Source organism: Abrus precatorius, unplaced genomic scaffold (assembly GCF_003935025.1).
Source record: "Abrus precatorius isolate BTA unplaced genomic scaffold, Abrus_2018 Scaffold2, whole genome shotgun sequence".
NCBI lineage: Eukaryota > Viridiplantae > Streptophyta > Magnoliopsida > Fabales > Fabaceae > Abrus > Abrus precatorius.
Window position 1 is genome coordinate 20,764,774 of NW_020874362.1, and position 26,862 is coordinate 20,791,635.

The window sequence follows — 26,862 nt, forward strand, 5'->3', positions numbered from 1 at the left end:
TTTACCCATAAGTGATTAATTTATTCATAGCCATATCAAGGTTTGTACATAAATATTTCTATGGGTAATCATAATAACTTAGAATAAGCTCCCTTTACCTAGGAATAGATGTTTCCCAAGATCACTCCTTTTGCAAGCCTCAAAAAGATATATAATGCCCAAAGAACTCAAATCTTTTTATCATTACGAAACATAAAGCTCTTGAGAAGAGAAATCAAGGAAATAAGGAGTAAAGATGGAGAATTAAGCTCTGAAAACTCACCTAGATCTTGATAACATAAATATTTCCACTTGGATCGGGAAGAAGTTTGACTTTAAGAAGGTTTTCTTTAAGAGAAAAAGGTAAAAGAATAGAGAGAAAATGAGATGGGAAAATTGTTTGGTGAGAAATGAATGTTTTCTGTGCTAAGGTTCCTTAAATACCTCTCCAAATCTGTGTGCTTTTACTTGAGCGAACCCTACTCTCGCTTGGGCAAGAAAAACAGACAGTGACATCTTTCCATATTTGTGCTATTCTCGCTTAAGCGAGAGGTATCTTGCCTTAGCAAGTAGCATTCTCGCATGGGCGAGAAGGGGTCCAAAGAGCTCACAATTTTTTTTACGACTTCTCGCTTAAGCGAGGTCGCTTCTCGCTTGGGCGAGATGATAGTTGGGGCAGTCTCATCTTATCTCACTTGAGTGAAACCAATCTTGCTGGACCGAGATTGCTCCAAAATGTTCAGTCCGGCACGATTCAGTCTCGCTTGAGCGAGACATCCTGCATCCAAAACTCCTAATTTATCCCATAATGAAGGCAATATAAGTCCTCAACTATAATTTCTACATTAACACACACACATAGCACGCTTAATGATTAACCACAAACTTGCACCGCCAATTACATCAAACAAAACAACCACACAGTACTATAAATGCACGATTCTTTATTCAACAACTATACAGCTCACACATTTATATTTCAACATATGAAAATCCATATAATCCAAACTTATACAACATAATTCAAAAGGGAAAGTACATATATAAATATACATGTTTAACACCTAAGGTTTCGGGCAATGATTGAGTAGAAAGTGCACTTGTTCGTACCAAGCTGGATAATTTGAAGAATTCAACTTGATTGGTAATTGTGTGGATGTATTAAACTCCACAAGGTCTTTGGGTGTCAGCTGGCTGGGAGAGGTCACACAAGTTTGAGTAGTTGAGGCCATGTGGATCGAAAACAGCAGTGAGGCAAATGGCTAATTTGATATCATATAAAAGAAGCAACTTTAGTTTATTAATCTCAAAAACATGACATTTACATACTACACTATATATACATACTTACAATTGAGATTTGTTGTTTAGCTATTCACGATAACAGTATCTATAAAGTAGGTAGCAACTTCTTAGATTATTCAATTACAGATAACATACAATGAGATATGTTTGGAGGATAATACTCCAACAACTATTGGTTGTATAACCTTGACATAATAAAATATAGAAATATTGTTTAAATAAAATTGTAAAGTTAATGTCGAAAAAATTCTGGCATACTTTTTTCAAGATATAATATGTTAAAGTAGACAGTGTGGCATTGACACTTACAATTTTGATAAAAAAAAATAAAAAATAATGTCAAAATTAAACTTTATTTAGGACCTTTATTTAAAGTTAACTACATATTTTTTTAATTTTATTTCCTTTTATTGATTTTTCTTTTTGTTTGAAAGTATATAACAACTTGAAACTCCTTTCTAGTTTTAAATATGGATCTTGAAAGAATGTAGTGGGGTGTTAGTGTATAATGGAACATGTAGTAAGTATATATAGTATTTACAATTTGACGGGTTCTTTGCAAATTTTAATGAGATTTCGTTGCCTAGTAGGCCTTCATAGCATGTAATGTGATTACTCGTGCTTATTATCCTTGTTGACAATGAAAATTTTACATCCTATTTTCAACCTGCTTATGTTTGAAGTAAATTATATTTTACTTTAGGTAATGACAAGTATTCAAGTGACTTACTGGTTTATAAAACCACTAAATAGATGTACTTTGATATCATTGTAAAATTACTATATAAATAAACTTTATTTTTATAATCTTGCAAGAATTTATGACCTTGATTTTGATGCAAAGTCTAGTGCTGACTTGCTACTCATAAATAATTTTATTGGTATAAAAATAAAAGATATGTGCACAGTATCGATTACATCTAATTATTAGTATTACGACGTATTATTGATTAATATAAACTTTGAATATATATAATAACAAATTAATGTTTACTAAATATTTTTCTTAGTATATAATTTTTATAATGAAAACTAATTCACCTCGCGCACATGTGAAACATCAATCGACCAATTTAATTATGATTGTAAACTTTTAATATTTGGATGTGATAAAAAAATTGAGAGAAATAGTTTTTCTTTCTTTTTATTTTCCTGTACAAACCCACGACAAAAAGGAAATACAAAGTGCTGACGACAAAACAAATCTGTATCCAGCTACGTTGCATGTTCGGTCAAAATATTCAAAAGTTTCATAATTTATTTTTACTTTTAATTCTCATAATATTTAAAATAGAACGCTAACAATTTTTTTATTCATTTTAATATATTGCATCGGTCGCATCAGTTTATAAAGTGATCTGTGTTAGAAAACACTCATGTGATAAACTTTTATGAGTTTTAATTTTGATTCAGTATAAAGATTTTATATTCTCAACTAATTTAAATAACAATTTTTAAAATGATTATTATAAAAATATTAATTTTAAAGGATATCATAATTTATGATTAGATACTAATATAATTTGTTTTTAAACAGATAATATATTTTAAATCAATTCAATTTTTAAAGTTTAATATTCACTTAAATTGTTGCACAACTCATAAATTGCCTTGTATTAGCGTTAGTAGCTGAAAGCCTCAAATTTTCATGTAGTATAATACAATATTTTATAAATTTCGATGAATCACATTGAAAAGTATTTTAAATAGGTGAGAATAAAATTTTGTATAAAAAAATTAAGGATTTCAAAATAATGGAACTGCATTATTAATAAAGAGATGAAGTTGTACAAACAAAGTTTAAAAATTAAATATATCTCTTAAATAAGTTGACTACAATTGGATAAAAACCATGTGTATACAGAAAAAAATAATAGGAAAGGTTGCATTTGGAATAATTATACCTTCATCTTAAAGTGGAATTATCTTTGACTTGGAGATATCGTCGATGAATAAAATATAATAAACACAGAGCCTAAAATATAAATAAGAAACAAAAAGATAACCTATAGTTTGCAGGCTTTGGTTGAATATAGAGTCAAGCGGATCCTTCGAAGATTGACGTATTGTTGAACAGAAGATGGGCCATTAATTAATTAGAGATCAATGTAATGTAAATTGCAACAACTGGCAAGTGATTACTATATATTGCATCGTTGAAGTCTTACAAGTATATGATTCGTTGCTTTGAGTAGTTTGTATGTTAATGCAATACTCATATACATGTCGTACTCTACTATGTGGTCGTTGGTCATACTATGTTGAAGAGTAGTATTTTTCACTGTTTGCTAGACCTCCTCTTGAATCATTTTCCAAAGTCAAATCCACATTTTGGGTGTATTAGCTGCATGCTATGCGATTCAAAGCTTTCCATTAAGGTAGCCTTTTGTTGGGCTTATATATATGCAGTCAAATACTATACTGAGAGGCACAAAAAATAATCACAGGGTTAAAAAAGAAGCCAGAAATTAAGTATAGAAAATGAAGATAATAATCTTCTTCCTTTGCTTTACACTCCCCTTGGCATTGGGTGAGCTGAAGGTTGGATTCTATGGCTCCTCGTGCCCCAAAGCAGAGTCAATTGTGCAGCAAATGGTGCAGAAGCGATTCAATCGTGACAAGTCCATTACTGCAGCCTTGCTTCGCTTGCATTTCCATGACTGTGCTGTCAGAGTAAGATACAGTTCCTCTCAGGGATCACCCCACACTTTTTTTTTAATCTCTCTTTCACCTCAATTCTCTCTCTCTTCTCATCCTTTTTCTCAATAAATGTATACATTTACGGAGTATATAATAAACTTTTGGTATTAGTTGTAGTATTCTAAATTTTTTTTATGAATACTGCACTTAAAAATTTATATTAATGAAAATAAAATACGTAACAAATTAAAAAAAATATTATTATATATAATTTATTTAAAATTATATTATTTATATTATTTACTATATGATTCTATTATATATATATTATATTAAATTTTTTATTTTATTTTTTATTATTTTTTTAATAAATTTTTAGTTTTAAATAAAATATAATTTTTATTTAAATAATTTTTATTTATTATAAATAAAAGAAATTATAATATAATATATTAATATAATAATTAAATATTAATAATAACAAATTAAAATTATAAAAAATATATTAATATAATATTATTATTTTATTTTTAAATTTTAATTTATTTAGTTTCGATTACATCTTGATTTATAAACTTAACTGTTTTTTATCTTATTTAAATGTAACAAATATAATAATTTATTATTAAATAAATTTATTATTTAATATGTGTATAAATATTTTTAATTTCAAATAAAATATAATTTTTATTTATTATGAATAAAAAAATTATAATATAATAATTAAATATTAATAACAATGAAATTAATAATATAAAAATATATTAATATAATATTATTATTTTAGTTTTAAATTTTAATTTATTTAATTTTGTTTGCATTCTGATTTTTTAAAATATTTATTGTTTTTTAACTTGTTTAAATATAGTAAATATAATATTTTATTATTAAATAAATATATTATTTAAATACATTCTAAATATTATTAATTAAAAATTTTCATATAACTTACCCTTGACCACAGAATTTACCTAAACTTTTTCCTTTTAAACAATATAGTGTTATAAATGCACTTTTTCTATATATACTTTTAGTACAATAGATTTCCTCATTTTACACATTTCATTTTTCATCACATTGCATATTCATATTTCATCTTTTTTCTCTTTTCTATCTTCCTTTTATCCATACCCATCTCACACTTCTCCATTCCTCCCAACAGTACAAGACAATAATTTTTCTTTAGAATAATTATATTTCCGTATATTTACTCTCTTCTTTTTATATTCATTTTTCTTTTCCTTTGTTTTGACTGTGAAACAATTCATTTGGCTTTAGTTTACGATATGTCAAAGCTCTCATAACCAAGTAAACAAATGTTCAGAACTAGTAACAAGCATTTTTTTTTTATTTCTTAATTTGAAATAATAGGGTTGTGATGCATCCATTCTCATAGACTCCACGGACGACACGCCAGAGAAAGAATCAGGTACAAACGAGGGCGTACGAGGATTCGATCTGATCGATGAGGTGAAGGAGAGCCTTGAAGCAGCATGTCCTTCAACAGTGTCATGTGCAGATATCATAACACTGGCTACAAGAGATGCCGTGGCCTTATCTGGAGGACCCAAATACGATGTTCCCACAGGAAGACGCGATGGCTTAGTCTCCAACGCTAACGATATCAAGATTCCAGGACCCAGCAATCCCGTCTCCGTAATATCACAATTTTTTGCCAGTAAAGGCATAACAACACAAGAAATGGTGACCCTTTTTGGTGCACACACCGTTGGTGTTGCGCACTGTAGTTTCTTTTCTGATAGATTTTCCAACTCCCAAGGGAAACCTGACCCTACAATGGACCCTTCGTTGAGTGCTAAGTTGATGAAGCTGTGCAATTCAACTGGTGATCCAGCTACACCTTTGGACCAGAAGACATCTTTTCTTGTTGATAATCAGTTCTATAAGCAGATTCTTGTTAAGAGAGGTGTGTTGGAGATTGATCAGCAACTTGCCTTGGATACAAGCACCAAGAGCTTTGTGTCAGATTTGGCGTCAAATGAGGATAATTTTGAGAATAGTTTCGCCAGTGCAATGATAAAGATGGGGAAGATTGATGTTCTTGTTGGAAATCAAGGAGAAATTCGCAAGAAATGCTCGGCTTTCAATAACCGCAACTAGAGTAATAGAATACACAATGCTAGGAGCTAGACTTGTGAGAGTTGTTATATTATGATTTTGTTCTGTTGAATCTGTTCTTGATTCTCTTTCATTCTAAAGTGGGAATAAGTAAGTGAAAACTTATGTGCCATAAAAAACCATATATTTCTTCCACGTACTTCATTATTTATTTATATGAATTAGCATGAATAAGTAACTAGCATTAGAATTATCGTGTAATTTTATGTTAATTAAAGTATGGTTTCATATATAAAAGTGACAAGCTATCACCTGTGAAAATATCCTATGGTTTTGGAGGATGTTAGAATAATGTGATTCATGAAAAATGTTTTAACAATTTTGATTATCTCTTTTATTTTTTAGTGTATACAATAAATAAAAAGTGAAAGTTAGAAAAATATAAAAAAATAAGAGAAAATGAGAAGAAAAAGAAAGAAAGAAAAAAACGATGTATTAATGAAAAAGAAACAAATAAATGTAATTGAAAATATGAATAAGATGCAACTGCATATTCAATCGACAAGAACCGTAACTTTTAGCTAATTAGAGCCATTTAATCCAAGTAATTATGTATTTTTAATGTTAGTTAAAGAAATAAAAATAAAAATAATGATCAGAAAAGTAACTATTTATTAAATTTAAATCAATTTAAGTATTTTATTTTTATTTTTATATTTTTGTGAATTTTTTATTTTTATCTTTTCAAAGTTTTTTTTTCTTAATTTTACTTTTAACATTTTTATTCTTAATAACTTCAAAATATGACATAATTAACTCAAAGATTAAGACATGTCAATTTTTTAAAATCATGTCAATTACAATTACTAAAGTTATCTAAAATTTGTAATAATATAAGAAAGAAAAATATATTTAGGCATACTGAATTCACAAAACTATTTTAAGACACATTTTTAAAATAATTTAATGTACTTAGTATAAAAATAAATTTGTTCAAATAAATATCGCTAATAGTATCTTAAAAAATATCTAACTTTGTGTTTGGATAGATATATAATTTTAAAAAATTGAAGTTTATCAGTAAAAAAATAAAATTTATATACATTCATTATGTTATAAGGTGAGTGGTGCGAATTGAATGTTTAAAAGTCATAATATCGAATCAAATTGAATGTTTAAATAACATTAAAATAACATTAAAGAATTGTAATAAACTATTTAAAATAACATTAAAGAATTGAATGTTTAAAAGTCATAATATCGAATCAAATTCAACATTCACGATAGTTAGAATTATTTTTTAACGATGACTTGTAAATTTTAACATACATGAAGAGTTTGTATATAACATATGAACGTTATTGCATAAGCATTGTATTATTAGCTTAAAACATGTTTATAAATTTGTCAATATTGTAGTATATGGACTTGGTAAAATAAGTTTGAGGGTCAATTTAACCTTTAGAATTTTGGAATCTTTCTTCTTGGGACATAGTTTAGGCATTTTTTCTTTTATATAATTTGTAATGATTAAATTCTTATTTTGATTCCTGAGATAGTTAGTATCAAATATTTTGGTCTTTGAAATATTAAAATTGTCACGTTAGTTCTTAACTTTTATTTCTATCAAGCATTTTAGTCTTTAGCTTCAAATACTGTGCAGCTAGTGAAAGAAAAAGAAAAATCCTCTCAAAATTTCTTCACTCTTTTTATCAATGAGTGGTAGTTCAATTTTAAACCTTTTATGAATTAAATTTTATTATATTAAATGTATTTTATTTATGTTTAATTAAAATAATATTATTGTTTATAATATTTATTTAATAAATCTGATTTTGAATTATTATATTATAAAAATTTAAATTTTATTTATTGATTGAACATTTTCTTTGCATATACACACCGAAACAAAAATTAAGTTGATGTAATTTTAAAAATTGAAATTAATGTATACTTTAGTTAAAAATAAAGTATACATTGATAATTGTCAAGAGTCCTTTTTGCGAAGGATCAATAAGATCATGCATTACTGCTCCTAATTCAAATTCATTTATGAGATAATACATATATAGCATCGGAAATATAATTTTCTAGAATTAAACTTCAACATCTCAACGACAGAGCAACAAAGATACAAGGGCATTTTCATATAATTCAAAAATTATATAATGTACGTATTTATAATAGTTGCTCTACATAGAGCTCAAAATGCTAATTTATAAACAACAATTACATTTCTTGAAATCTGTAACTAAATAGTCTAGACCTATCAGTAAAACCTAGACTAACAAAATACATGAAGCTACAATCTTTCTACAATCTTTCTAGAAAGGTTGGGTGACTCCAAAATTCCTCAGCTAAACCTTCCAACATAACAAGTAGATGCATTACCTGTCACATCTGTTCACATACCACAATCATTGTAAAACATACACCAACATAGACAAAATGTAAGGATGAGCTTAGAAAATAACAACCACAGTCATAAAAGTAGAATATGAATATAAATGTTTACATAGCTTGTTATTTCAATATGTTTCAGCACATAACACAGCAATGCAGTTCATCTTATGCAAAATGCAACAGCTCAGTTCCAACTGATTTCACAGCCCTAGTAATCCAGAAGAAACCTATAATTCTTTGATCTAGGAGTTACTCATCCTAATACCTGGATCCAGATATACAGCTCAACATGTAATCTATTCGACACATGCCTACCTTACTTTGATATGTAACTAGGGTCTAGAATGATGAATATCAGTATAATAATACAGCTCAACCACAATCATATATTTAACAGCTCAGTAATGTCTAGCAACATACACCCGACAACTAGACATTCATAACTTTTATTATTGCATTATATTAGCACTTATTCATTCATTTCGGTACACAGGATCACAGTATGTGTTAAATATTTCACAATCTTTATTACATATCTTAGCCTACATGTCACAACACAACAATCCAACTTTCACAATCAATCACATAGATACTTAGTGTTCTACCTTAGGGTTTGTCCTTACATTAATTCATTCTCAGCTAAAACAAAATTATACAGGTAAGCATCTCAATATCTAGTGAATGAATGAAGTCAGTTTAGGTAAGCTCCCCTTACCTGAAATAGATTTTCTTAGTTTTGAATCTTTGTGAGTTCCAACAAGAAAACAAGGTCCAAGGGTCTCAAATCTCCTTAATATCACAAAATAGAAGACTTTTGAGGAGGAAAATTAAGAAACAAGGAGTAGAATATGTTCTTTGGGCAAGTGTATCCATCGTGAAGTAATAAAAGGTTCTAAAATAAGTTTCCAAAATATCGTCCCACAAGGATTAATTTTTAATTACTAAAAGTTCCTCAATTCAATTGTTTACGCCTAAAAGATATGAAATTTAATAAGAACTAGAATTTAATTATAAAATTAAATATAAAAGTAAATAACACAACATACGTCATGGTTGAACTTATAGGGGAGAAACCTAGGACATATGAGTTTTCTCATTCAATCCTTTATGTTATTTTTTCATTTTAACTCTAAATTTAATTTCCTTGTGATTACCAATCATTCATACAAATACTATTAATACACAATGATCATGCAATACTAATATTTTTTTTTCTAAATTAATATCTCCAATCATCATGTAAGATATCAATTAAAGAAAGCATAAAACACGTATGAACTTGTTAATTTAATAACGTGTGGAAGAAAAAGATTGGTTTGATCTACCTAATTCTTTTTCTCATTTTACCCCATAGATCCATTAACTAATCGAGGTACGATCGCCTAAAGATATAATTAATTAGAATTATAATTATGCGTAATAGGATAAAAGTTAATCACAAACGAAAATCAAATATAGATTCAAACTTCAAAATCCTATAAATTCATAAACAATAGTTCTCATAGCCCTAGATATGGACTTAGTTACTCATGCTAAAGGAAAGAATTAAAATAATCATAAGTAAATCCATAATCAAAAGAAATAGCAAACGAGAGTGAGAGATGAGTTCTCGATCTTCAAGTACGATCGTTCGAAGCTCTAAGTTTTGCCAAAAAAATGCCAAAGATCCTGTACAAGAGAAACGAGATGAGAAGTGTATCCGAAAGTGAAAGACAAGATGTAAACGGTGAAGTAAGGCAGAACTAAGAAGAGGAAGAATGTGTGTAGAGGAGTGGAAGAGTGTCCCAAGTGTGGAGCATAAGGCCTTTTTATATAGATTGTGCCCTGAGTTTCTAGATGGTTAAGCTCTATCTTTTCAAATCGGTTTTATCCACAATTAGAATCACTCCAAATTTTCATATCTAAGTTTAAATTTTAAATTCAAACTCAGCTTCACATAGTACAACCAAAGACTAAAAATATTTAATTTTTATCCAGAATATCTCCATAATGCACTAATAACAACTTCTAGCTAAATTGCAACAATTAATAACATAATTAGTATAAATATATATAAAATAAAGTTTAAGTGTATAAATATAAGGCATAAAATATATCAAAATATGAACTTATCAGAATAGGAGAATCAAGTCCTAAAAACTCACCTAGATTCATACTCAATGGATGTTGCCTTTTAGATTGAGAAGAAGTTTGGCTTTGGGAATATTTTATCTAAGGGGTGAAGGTGAGAGAACAGAGAGAAAATGAGAGAGAAAGGTTATCTGCTGAGAAATGAACATTTCTTTGCACTGGAGTTCCTTAAATAACCCTCCAGGTTCATGCACTCTTGCTTGACCGAGCCTTTCTCTTGCCTGGGTGAGCAAACCAAATAGTGGAACATCTCAGATTTTTGCTATTCTCGTACTCAATAAGAAGGAGTGTCTCGCCTGAACGAGCTTGGGTTCAGAGAGCTACCAATTTTTTCTGCGACTCCTCGCCTGAGCGAAATCCCTTCTTGCTTGGGCGAGGGGACAGTTGGGGCGATCCTATTTGATCTCGCTTGAGCGAGAACACTCCAGAATGCTCATTATGCACGATTCAATCACGCTTGAGCGAGAACTACCTCGGTTGAGCGAGACACTCTGCACCTAGAACCCCTAATTCTTCCTAGAACGAAGCAATACGAGTTCTCAGCTACAATCCTTAGGTTATTATATACCTAATACACTCAATGATATTAAACACAACAACCACTCTACACTACAATTATTTAGCTCTTAAATCAATAATCATATAGCTTTCGTATTCATATTCCAACATATGAAATCCATACACTTCAAGCATACACAACATAATTCAAAAGAAATAATACATATATGAAAATACATTGATTTGACAATAATATACAATAATACATAATTTGAATTAAAATATAAAAGTATTTATATAAATAATAAATCTAAAATATATTATAAAATAATTATTTGTCAAAATTATATTAATTTTTAATAATAAATTAAATTTTATAATATTTTTTATTTTTAATACAAACTATAACTACCTTTATTTCTTATATTTATAAAATTTATTTAAGTTTAAAATAATCATTTGTTATCTATATTTACATCATATACAAAAATAAGAATAATAATATTATTGTCAATTAATTAAATTGTTAAAAATATAAAAATATAGTTTTCTGCTATATTAATTTTTGGCCACAACTTCAATAAAACATTACAAAATGTGACTCTCATGAACAATCTAAAATTATCTCATTTTAGTAAAATATTTAACAATATTATTTTGATAATTTATTTTTAAAACTATATTATTTTGATAATTGCACCCAAAATGTTGGGAAACCATGTTTATTTTTTTAAAGAAATTATTTAATTTTTTTTAAGGACACTCTTTCTAATACATGAGAGATTATGAAAGAAAAAAATAAAATATCAATAATTTAAAAATAAACTTTTGAATAACATAATTTATATGACTAACTAATGCATGCCCAGTTTTCAATAACTTAAATTTTATAAATCTAGATTGAAGAGTAGTATGTTATAACTATTAATATTCAATTTTAACTAATTATAATATATATATATATATATATATATATATATATATATATATATATATATATATATATATATATATATATATATATATATATATATACTCAATCATCATGGCGCAATGTGAGAGAAGTTAGATTGTGTAAATTTGTAAGATAAGATTAAGTAAATAAGCAAATTCATATCTTTGCACGTAATGATGTTACTCATCAATAATCAAGCAAAATATTCTTTAAATTAGAAAAAATTTCTTAGGAAATGTAAAAGGATCATCATCTTATATACAACAGAGATGGAATTTGTGAAGAACCACAAAGATTTGTTCTTACTTTTAACTCATCTCTGAGCACCCTGTGAAAGTTATGATAAATGTAGGTTGTATCAAATAGAATATTGTGAAAGTTAAGGTAAAATGAGTTATATCAAAGTTGGAGGTGGGAAAGAAGTTGAGATACTAAAAAATTTAGAATATTTAATGAGCACAAATAAGAAGATAAAAATTCCTATAAATACTCTTTAAATAATGATATTCCTTATATACCTTTTTTACAACATATTTCTATTAATTCTCTTACTATTTTATAAAAAAATGTATTAAATAAAATTTTAATGTATATTCAAATTTTCTAATATACATTCAAGGACACACAAGATGAGTTTATATATAGTAAGATATTGTAAGAAATTATAAGATATTACAAAATTTAATGATTGATTTGTAATAAAATATTTTTATTTGTTATTTTTTTTATTGTGCCTTTAGATTCTCGTTGTAAAATTATTCAATATTTTCTAAACTTAAAAACCATTTAATAAAATTGAGGGAATATCATTTACAATTTTTAATATATTATTTAATTTTTAAAGGTTTATTGTGATATTTTGTACTTAAGTAGATATTATAGAAAGATAAATTTCTTTTTTGTCAAAAGTCAAGACTGCATGGTGTCCTTTAGACAAAGGATTTAAAAATATTTATATACAATAAATTTGCTTTTAAAATACTTTTTTTTATCTATACAATGAGCAATAACAAAGACAGTATAGCATATCTTATTTTAAAACTCTGAGTCACAAGAATTTACAACATCATTGTGTTAACAAATTTAAAAATAATAATACTTTCGTAGTTAAATTTAATTTATTTCCATTATTTGTCTAAAAAATAGTTTGCTTTAAATAAAAGTTTAATTTATGTGTAATCAAAGACAATAATTGAATGATGGATGTTATCTTTAATATATTTTTCAAAAGAGTTTATTGAGTAATCCAATATTAATTTGAACTTGTATAATAAAAAATTTTGTTTATCCTCTTTTTCATGTCATAGGTTTTTTTTATAATAAAAATTAGAAGTATTTTTTATTATTTTAAATTGACTTGTGATTTGATTTAGAATAGGTTGAATGTAACATGTAACATCCTATTTTATTAATATAATAGGAAAATAATTTTAGAATTAAGGAGTGAAAATTTAAATTAAATTTGTTTGCAAGTTGAATACTAACGTGTGAGAATATAAAACATTTCATTTATTTTACTCAAACTAAAAAAAAATTGAAATGACAAAGTAAAGACAATTAAACAAATTTAAAAGGGAACTTTAAATAAGATTTATATACATTGTTCTTATAAATTTACAAGGGTTAACATTTGTAAAATATTACTTCAAAATACATTAGAACTCGTCTACAACATTTACAAAATACAAATAAAACATGACACGTCCCAATAAACAGTGCATTCATTCCAAAAACTAAAAAAGATCTTAGTCGTCTTCCCCAAACCATCTCTCTATCTCTACAAGATCCTCGTAATTGAGATCTCTATCATACTAGAGATAGTGATCGCGTGAATCTGTAGTGGCCTCCATACCGGTAACTTACTCAAAAGTCCACCAGGTAGGTCTTTCAAGATGATTATGATCATGGTACGTAAAAAAGTAAGTCACTGTTGCTGGGATCCTAACCGTACCTCTATAAATATACACACATAGGATATGGTGAATTCTAGTGTTTACAAGAAAGTCAAGAGGCATACTATAATATAATTTCATTTCTAGCATAATAATATGATGGGGTATCTCATCAACATGCACAACTAACTTAAAATAACATATTCTTTGATACTTGCTAAATATATAATGTTACCTACATTGCATCGAACTGTCTATTAATCTAATCCTCTCTTAGAGCATCATCATCCTAGTTCCTTGAAAAGTGTTTGTAAGGATGAGCCTCTATTCTCATTACCAAGCATACATTCACAATTAAGTCAAACAATACAAGCAAGATAATACAATGATCAATCATGCCACACAATTCATATTCATATTCATGCAACTAGCATTAATTATTCAGCTTATTACACTTCCTTGCTATGAATATTTGGAGTTCTCATTTCACACTTTCACTACCCCTAGGATCTCTTGAGGTCTTCCTTAGCATAAATAGTTGCTAGATAGCCATAGTTACACGGATACAACGTGTGCTGACCCGGCCTCTTTTTGTTGGATAAAAAAGAAAAGAAACATCACCTTTACCTCTTGAGAATTATCCTTCTAATAGAGAAATAAGATAAAAATAATAACACAAGAATATAATGTGGAAACTCCAACAATTGGAGAAAAAACCACAGTCATTGTCTAATGACAAGCAGAGAATAACACTATGTAAAAATCTTTACAACAAATAAACTACTCTCCCTTGCCCCAATTCCACCCACAATCTCCAAAGCAAGTAATTAAATTAAACCTCACAATACTCTAATACAAGAGTATAAGAAAACTTAAATACAAGCTTAAAGTGTTTCTGACTGGGTTTCTTGATACCATAGACTCAGGTCCATTATATAGCCTTGTTCATCCCAGGTGTAACATCCTTATCTCATTTTTCTTACAATGTATGAATTATTCTTAATCATTTAAAATAATACATCTTTACTTATAATTCAATGAATGGATTATTGCAAATTACTGAAAATTTTTCTTTAAGTTCTTTATGTAAATGAAAATTTTAAAACTTGAAATACTAATATAACAACAATAATAAATATTGGAAAGAGTAAATAAATATAACAAATACAACTTAGTAGTCTTCATGAGAAACCTGAATATAAAGTGCATATTTCAGCATTGAATTTTACAAACTGTTTGTCAAAATGAATGGGACTAAAAATAACATATATATAACTATAATATTTACCATCCATAAACATATATAGGTCCCAAAGTAGTTTTCCCCCTAAACCAACTACTGAAGACTGATCCTACTCATCCACCCCATGTCAGCTCTCTATCTCGGCCAAATCCTCTAAATCAAGATCATCATCTGAACCTAGATAACGATCTCCTGAATCTGCTCTGACCTTTGTGCCAGTAACATGCTCGAAGGTCCATCGGATCAGTCTTTCGAGATGGTCGTGATCGTGGTAGGTGAAAAAATAGGTGAGGGCTACTGGGGTCCTAATGGTACCTCTGTACATATGTACACACAAAGTCTAGTGTATTCTACTCCTAGGAAAATCAAAAGGGATACTAGAAGAGAAATCCATCTCTATCATAACAAAAATCCTAGGTTCATCCTCTACAAGTACAACAAACTTAAAATAATATACTCTTTGATATTCATTAAATACATAGTTTAACCTAAAATGTACGGATCTATCTATCAACCTAATCCTTCCTTGAGACTTTGTCATCCTGATTTCCTGAAATTATTAGTAAGGATGAGCATCTATTCTATCTTTTGTTTTCAAACATTATATCATAAAATCATGTTATAGTATAAAGGCAACATATTTATTTTCACATTAAATTCACATTACAAACATATTCACATATACATCATTCATAATTCACTATATATTATCCATTTTCGCATCCCAATACGCACTCTTAGTGCACTGTGATCACAGATATCGATGCCTCTAGCACTTCTTGAGGTCTTACTCAACTAGGTAAATAGTCGCTGGTTAGCCCATGTACACGGATACAACATGTACAATAATCGGGCCCCTTAGCAAAGGCATAATCAGGAGTCTAGTAAAGAAACGAGTGTGAGGCCATGTGACGCATTCGCTCTCAGAAAAAGTGTGTACATATACGCGAATGTCGCTCACTATCCTACGTTTCTCCTAGATTTTCATCTTCTCTGGACTCTATACCCTAATGTATCTCTATAACTATTCACATTGGATTCAATCCATATTCGACTCTTAGGTCATTTTCAGGGTTATTCTGTTTTTTCTCACTCATAAGATCGTGCTTAATAAAGTACTTCCATACTAATTTCATTCCAATTCATTTCACTCATACATTCACTGACGTAATTACAATTATAAATCTTTTATATCCAAATCATTTCCTCATCTTATTTTACTCATACATATTTCATACAATCACAACAAAATCATTCAACAAGTTTCATAATATTTCACATTAAGTACTCATCATACAATGCATATATCAGCCATTTGACCCAAATAATTAATCAATCTAAACAATCAAACAAACATCTTTTTCCTTCAATATTGATAGAATAGTTATCTCAATCACATATTCTCAAACAATATTCATATAACAGTGCTTTATGAGCACAAAATAAATACTATAATACAAAGATAAAATAGAGCTTTCTTTACCTCAAAGATGAGTTCACGGAGAGATATTCAAAATGATCAAGGGTCAACTATAGAGGTTCTCCTGAATACCAAGAGATATTCATAAGAACAAAAACAGGAAAAACAATAAGAGAAGATCAAATTTAATCCGAAGAAACTTACTTAGAGTTGCTTAACTTCAATGTCCAAGCTTGGATTTCGAGAGAGATCAGAGTTTCTGAGGCTTTTATCTAGGTAAAAGGAAGAAAGAGTTTAGAGAAAACTTGATAGAGGGACGTGAGTTCAGAAACAAACAAGATTTCCATGTAGGAAATCTCTTAAATACCCCTCAGCCCCGCGTGTTCTCACTTGAGCAACAACATCTCGCTTGAGCGACAGGCATCTCGCCTGAGCGGGATATGCAAATAGTGGTCTTGCACCCTCTTTTCTGATATGCTTGCTTGAGTAAGCTCCATCTTGCTTGAACGAGCTAACATCTAGAGAGCATGATATTTCTCCTGTGGGTCCTCACCTGAGCAACCCATCTTGCCTAGACGAAATCCCCTGCTCGCCTGAGCAAGATCACTCTCGCCTGGGCGAGGTGACAGTTGGACAACATTTATCTTATCTCGCATGAGTGAGATAGCCCTGAACAAAGTATTCTTGCATGCTCAATCTCGCTGGGCAAGATTTACCTCGCCTGAGCGAGATCTCCTGCACCAAAACTCCTCTAAAATTCTCCATTTCTCTTCTAAATGTATTCTAATACTACTTAACACTAATCAAAGCATAATTTATTGAAAAATGAAAAGAGGATGTTACATTACTCTTACCCTTTTAGGAATTTTGCCTCTGAAATTCACTGATTCAAAAAGAGATGAGGATATGTTTCCTTCATTTTGTACTCAGGCTTCCAAGTAGCATCCCCTTCATCATTTGCGTTCCATATTACTTTTACCAATGAAATATCTTTACCCCTCAACTGCTTGACTCGATGATCAACAATCTTCACAGGAATAACTTCATATGACAAATTCTCTTAAACTTGAATAGGATCAAGTTCAATTACATAAGAGGGATCTGGAATGTATTTTCTCAATTGATCTGAATTGCAAGATATCTCGCTGAAGCAAGACAATTCATTTAGAATCAGGCTGTCTGGAGCCCTCTCGTTGTAGCGAGAGAGTTTCGTTGTAGTGAGAAGTGGATAAAGATGACCTAACAGTATTCTCACTGTAGCGATGATCTCTTGTTGTAGCTAGAATGACAAACAACAAAGGTAGAAAACTTTCTGGTTTTTTCACTGTAGCGAGAAAGTAGTGAGTTTGAGAGATATTTAAAGAACTTTTGTCTTAAAAAGTTGTAGCGAGGATCTCTTGTTGTAGCTAAAATGACAAACAACAAAGGAAGAAAGCTTTCTGGTTTTTTCGCTATAGCGAGAAAGTAGTGATTTTAAGAGATATTTAAGGAACTTTTGTCATAAGAACTTCATTTTCAACCAAATCATTCTTCTCTCTTTATTCTTTTTGTTCTCTCCCTCTCTTATCCCAAAGAAAACCTCCAATAACTTTGGATCTCCCTCAGATCTGAGCTCAAATGTCCATTCCACTCAAATCTAAGCAAGTTTCTAGAGTTCATCCCTTCAAGTCCATTCCTATTTCTCTTTTCTCTTTTTTATAATAGTAATCTGTAACACCTTAAATTTAATTTCAAAATAATGAATTTTCACAAATTCTGGATAATAAATTTTCACTTTTAAATACCACTTCAGTATGTGGTTTCATCAATATTTCAAAATAAAGTAAAGGGTTACAAGTTCATTATCAAATAACCACTACAACACTTATTCAAATACAACAAATTTTAAAATACTGTTCTAAGTCCTATAGTAGTTCCATCCGCCCTTCACCGAGTCTGGTACTGATCGTCTTGATTACCTGAAAAATAAACGTAAGGGTGAGTACCCTACACTATCAAAACGCAATAATCAATCATAGAGTCTCACCTCAGAATCATTTAAAATACATTAAAACAAGTATAATTATAGTTAGCATTATCTCACAGTACATTTTAATTCCATAATTCACACCATATCATACCGGCGTTACCCGCCCCATTTACAGCATATTATACCGGCGTTAACATGCCCTTTTTCAGTACATTATACTGGCATTAGCACGCTCCATTACAACGCATTATACCAGTGTTAGCACGCCCTATTACAGTACATTATATTGGCGTTAGAACACCTTATTACACGCATACAATATTCATGCCTCACACGACACCCAATCCACATTTCATTCGCAATATACGGCACTAGGCCCATATTGATTTCACAACACACGGCACATAGCCTACAATTATCCATAATACACGACACCTAGCCCATTTCATTTGTATTGCACGGCATATAGTCTACATCCACTAGCAATTCACGGCACGTAGCCTACATTCATTTACACGTCACCGTACACTGTAATTTCCATCCAATACATATTCTCTCATCCTCACAACACGATATTCACGTGTCACGGCACATGGCCCTCATCACATTTGACAATCAACTTCCATTCTCTACACGTTTTCTACCTTTTAACTCAGCCACAACTCTATATTCAATCAATTACACATAAAAGGAGTAGGGTAGAGTCCCCCCTTACCTTGGATTGACGACCCATGCTAGAATTCAACCTCAGAAGTGTTCTTCACACGAATTTCAGCCTAACCACATGGAAGAACTCCATGAGAACCCAAGGAACCCACAAACACAGAGAAAAGGAGGTGAAAAATGGAATCCTAACCGTTAAAACTCACCTTCAAGCGTTCCCCACACGGATTCAACCTCAATCAAGCTCCCAAATGACTTTGGAGGCAATTAATCGGTAGAATAGAGCTTTGCGTCGAGGGATTCGTAAGGGATTTGAGAGGGAATCTGAGAAATGAAACTCAAATCCCTAAACCCCCTTTTAAAATCCCTTAGATCGCGACACTCTTGCTACAGCGACGCCCTTTGTCGCCACAGCGAAAATCTCAGACAAAATTGCATTATAGTTTCTATAGAATCTCGCTACAGCGAGACTGCACCCAAAAATGTACTCCCCTCTGTCGCTCTCTCGCTACAGCGAGAAGGTGACAGTTTTCCCTTTTCTTCCCAGGGCCCTCTCATTACAGCGAGGATGCCCTGCATCTAGGCACTTAGCCTATTTCCAGCCCAACCCAGTCATGCATACATAAATACACACATTCTATATACTTAATACACATAAACATCATTATTACGCACTTGAGTGCACGTTCCAATACTCATTCTCACACATATAAACATCGATAATTTATATTACCAAAATTTGGGGCGTTACAACTCTTCCCACCTTTAAGAAATTTCGTCCTCGAAATTCAACCAAACATATACAGTTACAAGAATAACCCTGGATACAATTCTCTCATTCTACCCTCTATTTCCCATGTGGCATCTCTCTCATCACTTGAGCTCCATATTAGCTTCACCAATGAGATCTTTTTACCTCTCAGCTGTTTAACGAGGTGATCAACAATTCTCACCGAGTATACATCATACGACAAGTCCTCTCTCACTTGAACCGGGTCAAGATTAATCACATGGGAAGGATCTGACACATATTGCTTAAGCTGTGACACATGGAACACTGGATGTAGATTTGAGAGGTTCAGAGGCAACGCGATCCGGTATGCAGCAGGACAAATTCTACTCAGCACTTTGAAAGGTCCAATGAACTTAGGAGATAGCTTCCAGGATTTCAGGGCTCTCCCAACTCTGGTCACAGGTGAGACCTTCAGAAACACATGATCACCCACCTGAAACTCTAATGGCTTCCGCCTTCGATCATAATAACTCTTTTGTCGATCCTGGGCAACCTTCATTTTATCTCTGATCATCTTGATTTGCTCATTATGCCTTTGGATCATATCTGGCACACACAGTGATGCCTCTCCAGTCTCATACCAACATAACGGGTTTCTGCACCTTCGTCCATACAAGGCCTCAAACGGTGTCATTCCAATACTAGCATGATAACTGTTGTTGTACATGAATTCCACTAGCGGTAGGCACTCTTCCCAAGTCCCCTGCTGCTCGAGCACACAGGCCCTCAACAAGTCCTCAAGGGATTGGATAGTTCATTCGGTTTGACTGTTAGTTTGGAGGTGATAAGTCGAGCTCAGTCTTAACTTAGTTCCCAATGCCCGCTGCAGGCTCTCCTAAAACCTCGAGGTAAACCTCGGGTCTCTATCTGACACCACACTAGTCGACACTCCATGTAGCCTGACTATCTCCCTCACATACAACTCCGCAAGTCTCTCCAATTTATACTTCATGTTGATCGGGAGAAAGTGTGCAACCTTGGTTAACCGGTCCATTATCACCCAGATGGCATCATATTTATTCTTGGTCTTAGGCAACCCAGAAATAAAGTCCATGGAGATATTATTCTATTTCCACTTAGGGATTTCCAATAGTTACAACAATCTAGGTGGACGCCGGTGTTCTACCTTCGCCTTCTAGCAAGTTAGGCATCTAGCCACATATTCAACCACGTGTCTCTTCATTCCATTCCACCAAAAACTCTTCCAGAAATTCTGATACATTTTAGTCGCACCGAGGGTGAAAACTCATCCTACTCTTATGCGCTTCCTCAAGCACCATCTGTCTCAGCTCATCCACTTGAGGAATGCACACTCGATTCCGGAACTTAACCACCCTGTTCTCATGACGATGGAAATCTAAGTACTTTCCCTTATCCTTCTGCCTCAGTGTACACGTTTAAAGTTTGATGCAAATCTGAAACAATCCAATAAGCAATAGAGTGAAAAATTGCAAGCTTTAAACGCAGAGAGAGAGAGAGAGAGAGAGAGAAAGGGAGCATAATGAATGTATTCTGTAAATGAATTTAATAATTAATAATTGGACATGTGTTGTTACTTTGCTAATGTATTCTATAAACCAAGTGATTGAATGAATGTTTGGAATAAAATTTTGGAGATAATTTTCCATTGAGTTAGGGAAAAAAAGGAAGACAAGGCTGTAAGTGTAAGATGAACATATTTTTAGCATGATGAGTATACCCAAAAATGATAATTAAGAGGCTAAACCTACAAAATTTTCTCAAGTGAAATGACAACTAAGAAACCCAACAAAATTTCATATTATAATATAAGAATTCCTCCATTTAGGACATTTTTTGCAATGCTAATAAAGAAATTAGAACACTAGCAAGCTTGTTTATGATGTAGGAATTCTTCCACTAAAGAATTCTCACCATGAATAGTGTTGATAGTAAGAAAGAGGAGGGGAAGGGAGTTACAAGAAGGAAGAGACAAGGTTGGTGGGTTGTGAGAAGGGGTAGAGGAATTGCGGAATGAGGAAGGGGAGGGGAGGGGAGGTGGACTGCAAGAAGGAGGAGATAAGGTTAATGGGTTGGGGGAAGGGGTAGGGGAGCTGTAGAGGAGGAAATGGAGGGAGATTGCGTGAAGGAGGAGATAAGGCTGCAAGGAAAATAGAGCTTATGCATTGGGGGAAAAGGAGTGATGGAACTACAGGAGAAGGAAGGGGAGGGGCCTATAGAGAAGGGGAGGAGAGGGGGCTATAGGGAAGGAAAGGGGAAGCTGCGGGGAGAGGAAAGAGAGGTTGTGGAAGGGGAGGGGCCTATAGAGAAGGGGAGGAGAGGGGGCTATAGGAAAGGAAAGGGGAAGCTGCGGGGAGAGGAAAGAGAGGTTGTGGAAGGGGAGGGGAACTATCAAAAAGAGAAAGGGAAGGAGGAAGGAGAAGGGGACGGGGAAGTTACAACTCAGTGTCACTTTACTATTTTTAATTATTTTTTAAATTAAAAAATCCAGTGCTACGTAAGACATTTCTGTTAGGTTATGTAACAGAGTTAACGGAAAGGACTAACATGGGAAAAAAAATACTTTAAGGACAAAAATGAATTAAAAAAAGTTAAAGAAAAAAATAAATTTTACCATAAAGTTAAGGGATAAAAAGAGTAATTTTGCCATAAAATTATTAATAAAAATATATGAACAGAAAATTTTAATATAATTTAATAATTAACAATAATACTAGTAAAAAATAGGTAAATATGTAACAATTTGATAACAAATTATTATGTTTTATTTAATATTATTTAATAATAATAATTTATTCTAAATATCCTTCATATGTTTTTTAAGCAATTTTAGTTGTCTGTGAACTTTTTAATGGATTATAATAATTTTTTAAAGATAATTGGCTCATGGAATTAGCCGACTTAATTCTATGAACTTTATAGTTTTATGAGCTTTTCACATGATAGACTTTTTGGTCCTGTGAGCTTGTTAGTCCTAACCCACATAAGTTAGGACTATATTAGTTGGGTCGACCCATTTAACAACTTTTTTTTTATAGATAAAAAGTGTTGTTACATAAAATACTTGTGAGGTTATTTTATAGGTGCAAAACATTCAAAAACAAATGAGGTTGAAAATAACTTTAAAGGATTTTTTTTTTATTGCAACAAGCTTCTTCGTAAATGATTTAAAAATTAAGAAAATAAGAAAATGTTGAGATGTCTTGAATTTGTGTGACTAGTGTGTCTTTTTAATTTTAACTATTATTCTCTTTTATGAGTTATAATGAAGAGTTATGTTTTGTCATAGTGAGTTATAAGCCATTATGTACATGAATTTTAAAAGCGATAATCTTCTCTGATGTATTTTGTATCTTGTATTCATAAATTACAATAAGTAAGAAATCTTTCAATCTTCTCGTGGATGTAAAGTCACATTGATTGAACTACTTTAATATTTCTTTGTTCTTCTAATTATATTTTTTTCATTTCTATCACAACAATTGATATCAAAATCTTAGTTTTTATTTTCCAAGGATCGATTCTAGTGATTACAATGCCATCATCATATAAAATCGATATTTAGAAATTTAAAGATTGAATAATTTTGCTTTGTGGAATTGAAGATGAAGGCAGTTCTAGTGCATCAAGGATGTGCAATGACACTAGACAGTGAAGAAAAATTATTTTTGACTCTAAGAGATGAAAAGAATAAAAAGATAATTTAAAAGACGCATAGTATGATTCTGTTGAACTTAATTAATGAGGTTTTTCAAGAAGTGGTTAACAAAGAAATGACTATCGAGATGTGAAACAAGCTTAAAAAAAATATCAAAAGAAATCCTTAACCTTTTGATTTTACTGGAAGTAGCATCTGTATGCTTTTTAGATGTCTTCTAAGATTTGAATTGTTATTTTAGTTTATTCATTTGTTTGAGGATAATAACTTGTACTATTATAAATTTCTTTTTTGATTTTTGCAAAGCTCCTTAAAACCTAAACCTTGAATTTTAAATAATATTATAGTGCTAAATATACCATAGATTTTCAAAAAAATTTGTATGTACAATTGAGCTAATTTGTCAAAGGAATGACTTGCTTCAATTGAAACAAAATGAACAAATTTAATAGGTTTGCTTACATTCACCATATAACATCCATGTGCCAAAAAGTTTTTTTAGGACGTTAATACATTTCAATGGAACTAAGATAAATAATATATTTACTTTTATGAGTCTCACTAAAAAAAAGTCTTTTAATTAAAGATTATCGTAAACATGTATACATTTTTTAAACAAAATCATGTGATTTTTTATATTAAAATCTTGTGATCCTCTTAGAATTGTCCATTATAAATCATGAATAGGATAATTTTTTCATGATATATAAACAACCATCTTTTTCTCTTACATTAATACACAATCTAAACCATTTTTGAGGTATTAACTATATACTTCAACAAATTTTATGAGATCTGGAATGACTAATACAAGGATAGTGATTAATTTATTTTTTAATTTTTAAAACTTCTTTTAATACTCAATTTTCCTAATAATTAATTGTCTTTGTAGTTAAACTAGTTAAAGCAAAACCTATATATTTGAAAAAAATACATTAATAAACCTTTTATAATAGTCTACTAATTCTAAAAAACTTTTGTTTCAAATATGATTTTTGGTTTCTCTTGATGAAGTATTGCATTAATTTTACTAGATCAACTAAAACCCCATCTTTTTAGTATTACATTTCCTAATAATTTTACTTTTGATGTATAAAATTCACACTTTTCAATTTATAGCATACATTTATTTTGCTTTCAAAATTTGCAACACTGTCTTAAGGTTACTCCTCTGTTTTTCTTTTGACTTTAGCATAGATGAGAATATGATCAATAAATATAACAACAAATTTATTCAAAGAATAGTCTAAGGATACTGTTCTAGTTTAAAATAGAGTTTCTAAAAATTAATTTTTTCCTCAATCTCATAATTTTTTGAAAAAAAAAACTCATAAAACGATTGAAGCTAAGTTTTTTTTTTCTTTATTTTTTTAATCATTTAATTCCAAGAGTGACATTTTATTGGGTGCTATATACATTGATCCAACTCATAGAATTAATTTGTGAAAAGTTCAATTTCCCTTTCAAGAGGTAGGCATGCGATTTCCTTTGAAAAACTTTTAGAAAATTCTTGAACTATAGGATAACATTATGATCTTGTTTAGTATTTCTGTTTCTGGAAAAGAAAAAAGAGAGTAAAAGTACGGATCACAAGCCCTTTCTTCCAAGCATTCATTTATTTGAGTTGAGTGCATTTGAAAATTTAGATTTATCTACGATCAAGGTTGGAGGAGTATTTAGGATAATTTAAAATAATACAATTGGTAGACAACATGTCTATTTCTAGAATAATATCTACATTCCTCAAATGTAGATAAATAAAGTTTACATTGAAAGTTCTATTTTGATTGAAATATGACTATTACTTTCTTAAAATTTTTTGAAGAAAATAGGCTGTAGTATAATTTGTAGAGCGATATAACTTTTGAAAATCATAAAATACGAATCTAGTTTATAAAACAAAATGGTTCGGTCAGTGAATACAATTTCTTAATTTTTTTTTTTTATATCCATATATATAATTTAAATGTACACTATGAACAAAGAATTTAAATTAAGAATGATAAAACGCACCCCTGAAGCATATTCGTGCTTTCTAGAAGGACAAAGGAATAAAGGGAACAACTAGCTAGGTAAGTACCGTGATATCATTTAGCTGATGACATGGTTTTTGGAGATGTTAATAGTGCTTGATATTCCGTCACCACTCTTTTACATGCAATTTTTTACTTGTCTGTGCAGATTTTATTACTATTCTGTAACTTTAAATTTATTTTTAAAATATCCTATATTATTGAAAGTTGCTGCTTATAATAACTTTTTAGATTTACAGTTTTTTTTTTTTAATATATATCTACTATTACACGATCTAATTTGGTTTTTAAACATATTTATAGGAAAAAATTTCGTATTTAAATTTTTTTCCTATTTAGAAATTTATTAGTAATTTTTTTCTTCTAATTCCAATAATTCAATATTTTTTTTATAAAAAAAGAAGGAATATTTTTTTATTCTAGTATTTTTTAAAAAGTCGATAAATTACTTTATGAATTAAAAGAATATTTTATATTCTATTATATGTAAAATAATTATCACTGTTAATTTTATATTAAATATGTTTAATAGATAGTAGACTTAGTGGTCTATTTAAAAAAACATAAATATTTTTAATTTTTAAGATATTAAAGAAATCATATAAGATATTTTCTCAATTTTACTAATAATAAACACTTTTTTTAAGTATATCCTTATACTTTCATCTCTTTTTAGAATTTTTTATTCATTTAATTTTGAAATTTATACTACTGTTAAGAGATAAAAACATATTACACTTTAATATATTTTAATATAACCAAATATTACAATATTTAATGTCTAAACGAGAGATTTAATTGAAAGAAATATTTTTATATAAAAACATAAGCATTTTATAAATAATTTTTGTCTACTTTTTTTAGTTATTGAAAATAAAATTTAATAATTGATGTTAATATTTAATAACTACTTTTGAATAATTTCATTCAAAGAAGGTAATATACTATAATAAATATTAATTATTAAAGATATTTCCATTCATATATTATTATTATTATTATTAAGATGCAAATACAATAACTAATATGACATTATCTTTTTTGTTATATAAGTTGTTATTTTAAGGTTTCAAAATTTTCCAACACTTAGTTTTTTTTAGGATTATTTCAAATTTTAGACTCAAATTAACTGGATACTAAAAGCCTGTTTAGATGTCCTTTTAAAAAGAGAGGAAATGAGAAGAAAATGTTTATTTATAATTAATTCTTATTTAAAAGTTTAG

The 26,862-nt window shown here is 29.9% G+C and overlaps 1 protein-coding gene across 1 annotated transcript in view; it reads left to right on the forward strand.

Annotated features, from left to right (window-relative positions):
- Nucleotides 1-6,045, forward strand: part of LOC113859598 (peroxidase 44-like) — a 30,575-nt gene extending 24,530 nt beyond the window's left edge. Inside the window, exons 5-6 of the mRNA XM_027492328.1 lie at nt 3,763-3,957; nt 5,296-6,045. Coding sequence (XP_027348129.1) covers nt 3,763-3,957; nt 5,296-6,045 — 945 coding nt within the window. The remainder of the gene's footprint in view (nt 1-3,762; nt 3,958-5,295) is intronic.
- The last annotated feature ends 20,817 nt before the right edge of the window (nt 6,046-26,862 follow it).